The sequence below is a fragment of the Impatiens glandulifera genome, chromosome 8 (assembly GCF_907164915.1).
Source record: "Impatiens glandulifera chromosome 8, dImpGla2.1, whole genome shotgun sequence".
In the NCBI taxonomy this organism is placed as follows: Eukaryota; Viridiplantae; Streptophyta; class Magnoliopsida; order Ericales; family Balsaminaceae; genus Impatiens; species Impatiens glandulifera.
The window spans coordinates 30,232,935-30,241,655 of NC_061869.1; the positions used below are offsets into that span (position 1 = coordinate 30,232,935).

At 33.2% G+C, this 8,721-nt stretch overlaps 1 protein-coding gene across 1 annotated transcript; it reads right to left on the minus strand.

The window, feature by feature from the left end:
* Positions 1–886: 886 nt before the first annotated feature.
* Positions 887–5,166, minus strand: LOC124911308 (hexokinase-1-like). The gene is made up of 9 exons (XM_047451776.1): positions 4,673–5,166; positions 3,478–3,628; positions 3,202–3,384; positions 2,685–2,759; positions 2,455–2,610; positions 2,269–2,367; positions 2,052–2,182; positions 1,639–1,720; positions 887–1,463 (listed from the first exon to the last, which is right to left on the minus strand). Exons 1-9 carry the CDS (start codon positions 4,942–4,944, stop codon positions 1,092–1,094), a joined length of 1,521 nt encoding a protein of 506 aa, XP_047307732.1. The 5' UTR covers positions 4,945–5,166; the 3' UTR covers positions 887–1,091.
* Between the last annotated feature and the right edge of the window lie 3,555 nt (positions 5,167–8,721).

The window sequence follows — 8,721 nt, forward strand, 5'->3', positions numbered from 1 at the left end:
TAATCAAATTGCATTCCTTCCCCTATTCTCTTTCTCAAATTCCTCTTCCAATCATTTCTCATATTATTTTTATATTTTAGGGATTTTATTTTTATATTTTAGAGATTTTATTTATAGATTATCCATTTGAATTCGTCACAATAACTTTTTAACCGTAAATACATAAACCTTCATAACTTTCTATTTAGAAATTAATTCATGAAATTTCTTTTAATTAAATAAAATAAATAGTTCTAATCAATTTTGTTGATTTAGGGAGATGGTCAATTAATTCAATAAATAAAAGTGACAAGCAAGGATCAAAACCATACCAAAATTAGCTTGCCAGAGTATTTTGAAACATATTTTTTAATTTAAAATTTAAACAAGCTTTAATGAAAATTAATTCAGTTTTCTGTGCATAAGAATTCATAAATAATAAGGAACAACATTGTAGAAGAAAATATGGAAATGAACAAGAAAATCGTGTTTATCGGCGGTGAATGACAACGAATCAATCCCCTCGATCGGAGTTAGTGAGTCGCGAAGTGGACTCGACAGCCACTCGATTGGACACGTCAGGGAAGATGAAATAAGGAAAGTAAATGCATTAATCTGAGTTTATGATCAGGTCGTTATGATCACATGGTTGTCTTATTTGTTTTTTCCTTTAATTGTGATTGAGACTGTTGCTTAGATAATTCAAAATGCTATCAAAGTGGATATTTGTAAGTATGGAGATTATAATCACTCAAAACAAAACATGAATATAGCAAACCAAACAAGATTTTTCACATTACTTGTTTCTTATATTACTAAAAAACAATGACATTAATACATAATAAATTAAGAATTAACTAAACTTAACCTCATCTCAATTAGGAAAGAAGAAAAAAACTATAGAATCTAATGAAATAAGCTTCATTTTTATTTATTAAGAATAGCTTTGAAGACCACAAGGCCAATAAATAGAATCCACTTATTCATACATTTTGATCCTGTGAATGTGTAAGCAACTCTCAATGGCTTCACTCCACAGTTTCCATTCTCTTAAACAGTTTATTAACTCAACCCGACACCGAAACTGATCATTCCATTCGGAATAATAATTACTACACGACAGTTTTCACCAAATTTGAAGACGAGGCAATCTCTGAAAATTGAGAATGTGAAGCAGCCAAGAGAGCTGCTCCAATGCCAGAACCGTCGTTTGCATGCTCAATAACTATGGTTTCCGAAGTAATTGGTCCAAGCAAATCCATAAGTGAAGTCTCCATGGAACTGCTGAATTTCGAGTAGTGTTCAAACAGTCCCCCATCCAATGCTATGACTGATTTTTGTTTCTCCCCCTCCTTCACTGTGTCTCTCCCCAGTTTCTTAAGGATTCCGTAGATTCCAGCGGCCGCAAGGCGGGCCCCACGAACTGCGATGATTTCACAGAGCTCGATTATCATTTTTCTGGTTTTGATCGAGGTGTTAGATATCTGAAAAGAGAAAAAAATATAAATCAATGAAGCACAGATACAGAACCAATTAGTTACCAAACATAATCTCATTCAGATACTATTCTAGATACATAGATTTTGTATTCATGTGTTTCTCAATGGAGCCTATGACATATATCAACCAAAATACACAGGTCTCGTTTGAAATTCATACCTCCAATATATCTTTTAGCTTCGTCGCCACCACCTTGAGGTCGGGAGATGTGTCGTGGTGCATTGCAGACATATCAGGAGTTCTAAAATGCGTGAAAAAGTTTTAAAATTTGACACGAAAAGCTACTACTCCATATTGAAAAGGAGAAAAATGAAAAATGTATTGGAATCAATTTTGTTTTCTTTCAGATGGAAGTTTAATGGTGGTTTCTCATTCGTATTTGGATACACATTCAGAATACATTTCAAAATGATACCATAAATGGAATTATTTGGAAACATTGTTTTCGGTCAGATTTCTAATCCAGATGGTATAACATATGAGAACTGAACTTATTTGGAAACTTTTCTGTGGTTTCTCATCGTGATCCAGACACGTAAACATAAAGTGTTTTCAAATGAAGCATTGTGTACCTCAATATAAATGGAATTTTCAATTTCATAGGAATGTCGTCGCCAAAAAAGGCAGCTTCTTCAGCCATTCTAAGAAGCACACGGCGAACTATTTCTCCCAAATACATTCCAGAAATGATCTTCTCAAAAATCTGTAAAAAAGAAACGGCTCAAAGATAAAAGGAATTGACATGTATCTCTAGAACATAAGAAGTTACAGGAAGAGGTAAGGTTTTACCTGTTCACCTGGATTCAAACTCTCGTTATCGAGTGCAAAATCGTATTCAGTTAAGGGAAGATGAGTAGAGCGAAAGTTACCCCACTCCATGTTAATAACCTTCGTCAAATATTCAATTAATAATTAGAAGAAAAAAAGCAAAGAAACTTTCAAGTGCATTTTGGGTAAACAAAAAAGGATTCTAACCATTTCTCCTGATTTAGATAGAAGTCCATGCCATTTGGGAATTGCTTGAGCCCTCTCAACATAGGCTGCATTTGTTCCGGTTCCTAAAATAACTGCAGCTATGACATCCGGGTGGTAGTATCTGCCGCCTGCTAGTGTTCCAATGGTATCGTTGACCTGCAATCAAATTGAAAGACAGTTGATGCTTAAACAACAAATTGGGGATTTTATTTTAAAAACTAGGTTTATACCAGGGCTGTCACACGCATATCAAGGCCAACTCGGTCCAAGGCTTTTGTTAATTCAGCGACGATGTCTTGTCCAACCTTAACAAAAAAAATGCTCTCATAAATAATTCATTAATGGTAAAAATATGGAGCTTGATTTAAGAAGATGAATTAGTGAATAAGATCAAACTGTTTTATGATAGGAATTACTGAAAGAGGTTGTTTGATAATTCAAAGTCCTGTCACTCATTAATTTTTCACTTAAATCATTCAAATAATCAATTAAATACTAAAGATATTTTAATCATTTGACTCAAATAATTCACTTTCTCTTAAAACAAGAGATCTTACCCAAATAACTCTATATCAAACTATGGGTTATTCAAGGTCTTGATTGATGTGATTTATTTGGAGTGGAAAATGACCAAAATATCATAGACTATTTTTTTCTCTCATTTTTTAAGATGTATTGAAAAAATAAAAAGATGGATATTTGGTACTTAAGTTGATGATTGTGATCAAAATCTTTTTAAATATGTACCGCGTCTTCAATTGAGAAACCTTTGGTCCATTTGATGAGAGTCCCAGAAGAAATGGAAGTCTGTTTAACTGGGAATGAAAAGGTAAAACCAATTTCCCTTTGTCTACCAGTTGGAAGATGAAAATCCTCAGTTTCTGTAGAAACAAATTTAGCAAGTGCCTGGGCTATGAAGTCAAATAATGCCTACCAATAAAAGAAAGATTATTAGCATTTTCAGAGCAAGAGAAGAAGTAAAAAGGAAAGATTTTATGATTGTGGGATCAAACCGGCTCTTACATCTGCATTCCCAATCATTAAAAGTGGAGGGATCGAGACTTCTTCAAATTCTTGTGTCATAACGCCCTTCTCTTTTCCACCCAAATGAACACGTAAAACTCTGAAGTTTGTGCCACCCAAGTCCAATGCATAAAACCAGCCTTTCTCATGCCTAATAAGATGGAAGAAGATCAGTAAAACACAAAACAAAATTTTCTTTTAATGGATATTGAGCAATCTATGTAACTTTTGATGAATTCATTGTATAGAAGGAAAAACCACGAGAATTCATCTAGTAAAAGATCTCCACTATATAAAGTATGATTACAATGAGTACTTTTGGAAACTATAATTTCACAGAAAATTTGGAGTTGCATCTCATTCCCAATCAGAAATCATCAAATTTATAGTTGTAAGAGTTTTTTTTTGTTTGTTTGATAAAAATATGTAGTCCGGTTAGATCACAACTTCATTTGGAAAATGATTTTTTTGTTGGATCATGATCCCAAAGTTTTTGAGAACCAAATATATTTTGTTTTGTTAAAGGAAAACATTTAGATCACACATTATCAACCAAATGGATTTTTCGATTGGATTTTGTCATGTTGACAAAAATCTCATACGAAAAAGTCTCATATCGAATGCAAACAAAATTACTTTTTATTTTATTTTTACTTTTAACCATTTTCAAAAGTAATTGTGATGACATCACTTTCCAAAAAGGCCCAATTACTATTGAATGATAAAGAAAATTTGAGTTGAATAAGATCAAAGATCAAAATTTGTGATACCAAAAGGCCTCAATATATCTGTAACTCTCACAATTCTCACAATGTATGGTAAAAGAACAACTCTTTATCTCTATAAAATGAACAGAGGAACTCTTTCTACCTTAAAAGGGATTTTTCACTATATATGAACTACTTTCATGGCTATACATGGAATGGAAGAAAACAATGAACTCTTCAAGTTGCAATCAAATCAAATAAGTTTCATGTGTTCAGCATATCTTTGAAATGAATCACCATTAATTAGCTCAAATGAACAGAGTCTTTTGCTTAGTTTTCAAAAAAGAAGAGCATATGTATGAAATGAGATCCAAATGTCATTCAATCATGGCTAGCAACAAAATGAAGCAGATATTTATACTAGAACAAGTGAAGGATGAAATTGGAGGGGAAAATGATCAAACACATGGTGGGCAGGGCGGGCATACCCGGTGGGTAGATTATCAACGTAGCTGATAAGCATCTTAAGCTTGCTGCCACCTTCGGAAGCGAGACCTGCGTGCATCTCAACCGTCATAGCGTCAGCGACTTGCCTCAGCTTACCAATAGGAGTCCCACATTTGTCATTCAGCTCACCCAGTATCGCCATCGCTTTGGCCCACCTGCCGGAATTCCGCATGCGGTGGCGCACAAGCAGCACCGTGGCTGCACATACCACCGCCGCAGATACAGCCACGGCGCATACAATTGCCCTCCCCATTTAAAAACCCAATTCGTAGATCGATGATCGAATCCTCGCTCACAAGATTCGATCAACCTCTTTTCTCTTTTCCGTCAGAAGAAAAAATAAAAAATTCCTCTTTACCGCTTAGCAAATACGCAGCGTAGAACAACAACTGATGGGTTCCTTTCGAATCGAAGAATGAAGAAGAAGAAGGGATCAGCAAATGATGAAGTTTTGCGATTATCCCGGAATGTTTTCAGGTTATGAAGCAACAAGTAAAACAATTGTTTCTCAATTCCTTAACTTTAAGCCAAACTCTCCTTTACGATCACTCTCTCTCTCACACACTCCAAGTTGGAAATCCATTACTAGTTTCTTTAGGACTTGTTTGATATAGTGTTACTGTGTTAGTTCAAAATATTGAGCCTATTTTTTTTTTAAAAAAATTACTATTTTATCAAAATTCTTTTTTAACAAAATATTAATTTAAAAATAATATTTGGTCATAATTATTTTTATAACCCGAGTTTATAAGTGTATTCTCAATACGAATTGAATGCAAAATTTCTAATTTGATTCTTTTCACTTAACTTAATAAATTAAGTTCTTATCAATTATCATAATTATTATAATAATAAATATTTTTTTGAAATTTTTAATTTAATTTTTATTACTGAATTAACTTAATAAATTATGTTGTTATCCATTGTCATAACTATTATAATAATAAATATTTTGTTAAATATTTAATTTTTCAGAATTTGGACTTCTTTAACATTATTTTTGTTGAACATTTTTGTTTATTTTATTAATATGGTTCTTTCAATTATTAATCTTGTTATATTTTGAAGTTGTTGGTGGACGCTTTAGACAATAATTTTTTTTATTGTTTTTATTGTTATAATTAAATGACCTCGTTTATATTTTATTATATTTATTTATTTTTAAAAAATATATATTTTAATAGATAATTTAGTAATATATCAAACAAAACTTTCATTCCCATCATTTAATTTAAAATATATATATTTTTTTTTTATAATTTTTAAACAACAATAAATACTACCAATAATTTTATTCAAATATTTAACTTTTTCACTAAACAAATATTTTTTTTTAATTAGTTCAAAGATGATCCAATTCATCCAAGATCAAACAAAGCCTTGCTAAAAATGATTGGGCCTTATTTAAATAGAATAAAATGATTTCTTTCTTTGATACCTTAAAATGGTTTGGTGTTATCTTGTCTTCCACTTTTTCACCCTTTATGTTTGCCAAATGTATTGTCTTCCATTAACAAACTCAAATTCATGTTTTTTTCTTAGAAATCTAATATTTTTTCTTAAATTAAATATAATTTTATTTAGACCCCTAAATGATATGGTTTATTTTTTCTATTTTATTTTATGTTTGCCAAAATGTATTCTCTTCCATCACAATATTTATTCTATCAAAATTTTAGGAGTTATGTTATTTTGGATGAATTTAAATTTATAAATAAAACAATTTTTGACAGGTTTATGATTAAAGAAAATTGAAACAAGAAGAGATACTAGATATAAATAATAATTAAAACATGTTGATTTTATTTTTCTTTAAAAATTTGATTTTGTTTTAGGTTCCAATAAGATGGAACCATGCATGTGGTCCATTAAATTTGATCCCTTTCCAAAATATATATATATATATATATATATATTTATATATATATATATATATATTTATATTTATATATATATATATATTTATATTTATATATATATATATATTTATATATTAAATGGAGGAATTTCTACACTACATCCAACTCTTTGTTGCCTAAACGACATTACCGTATCTTGAAGTGCTTTTCACATGTGATTGGTTATGGATGGTTTTGTTAATTGATTGAAATTTAGGTTCAATTTAGAGTTTGGTTAGAGACTATTTGTTAGGATCTAGGTCGCTGCTGGAGGACCGGGGTTGGGCCGGTTAGCGCGTCTCATTTAAAGGGTGGTGGTTAATCCGGTTAGAGATTAACACCGGGGTTTCAATAATACACAAACTGTCACAAACCCTTGAACTAGGTTCAAGCGCGGAAGAGGTTTGTTTCAGGTTGAAGCAGCACACTTGTATAATAGGCAGAACCGGTTTCGGATGATGAAGGTTCGAAAAATTGATGGGTCGGTATTTGTAACCTGGCGGTCCGGTTTTAATAGAGTCAAATAGGTTAGAGCGGTGTCAGTCGGTTAGAAAATGGAACCGGCAGAAAGTAAGTAACAAGACAGGTTTTATGGATGTTCGGAGATAAAGCTCCTACGTCACCCCTTCCTCTCGAAACCGCGAGAAGGATATTCACTAAGAATACAAGTACAATCCGATCGAGACTTATTTCCTGCTCGATAACACTCTTACAATTTACACCGAAATTGTAAAACACACACTTCAACTTTAGCACTTAGGTTTCTCTAGAGATAGAACATACTGTTTTTCACTTGTAAATTAAATGCTCTTAGAATCTCTTGTTGTCCCGCATTTACTCTTCTTCAACTGTCCCTTTTATAGATGAAATATGCCAACGGTCATATTTCACTTCCTTAAATGTGATTGGCTGAGCAGAGGTTCAGAGGTTCAGTGATTCCGTGATTCAGTGATTCAGACCCTGCGGTCATCTTTTCAGACCTGACGGTCAATCTCAGACCTGACGGTCAATCTCACAGACTTGGCAGTCTGTTCTTCCGGTGTGTAAGACAAACCTGTTAGGTTTGTCTTTTACTCAAAGTGAACACTGTCTGTTAAATAGTTGTCTGTACTTGGAAGATCTCCTTTCTGACTTATCCCGAAGTGGAAAGATCCTGTAGGACTGTCTTCTGCAGCTTGCAGACTTTCCTCAGACTTGTATGGATATGGAAGTGTTCAGTCTGTTCCTTTGGTATCATTCTCAACAGATACCCGAATTGTCTTCTTGTACTTGGTCGGTCATTTGACTTTAACCGGATGGCTTCCGGTGTGAGTGGTTTAACTGGACAACTTCCGGTTATTCCTCTGCCTTGTGGCTGATCGGCTGTCTGATGTTTCCGGTTTTAAGCTCTGGCCGATCCTTTCTTTGTGCGGTCATGTTCCGAATGTCCTGTTCGGTTTAATAGCTTGACCGGCTAGTCTTCTTAGCCGGTTTATTTGTTTGACCGGTCCGGTTCCTTGTTCCTGCATGGAAGGTTTATTTGTGTTAAGTTCTGTGAACCGGTCTAATTTTATCTAACAATTTCTCCCTTTTTGATTATTTTATTTAAAATTATCAAAACAATGTAAGTTTGCAAACGTAGGCCGGTTCTTTCTTTGACCGGATTTTTGAAACTGAATTGGGAGAATTTTTCGAAAAATTTGGAAACATTTTGAGAAAATTTTTGGAAAAGTCTTATCTTTTTATCTTATCAATTTCTCCCTTTTTGATTATTTTATTTAAAATTATCAAAACCATGTAGAAATGCAAGTGTAGGCCGGTTTCAAAAATAACTTTATATATATAAGATAGATAACCGAAAATAAAAAATGTTATATGGAAACACTAAGATAAGCATAGTTAAAAGAAAGGGAGCCCCTATTCTGAGTCGGAGAAGTCGAAGCTGGCCATCAAATCCTTGTTCCGTTTTCTCTTAACCGGTTGCGGTTGACTGGCCGATTCGGAGACTCGTTGTCTTGTGGGCCGCCGCTCTAGGTACTCTTCATCTTCTTCTTCTGTGTGAGTAGCCTGATTCGGTCGACCTTCAATAACCGTGTCAGTGACCTCATTCAGCAGCTCGGCCACTTGAGCCTTCTTTGATTAATTTTGTTTCC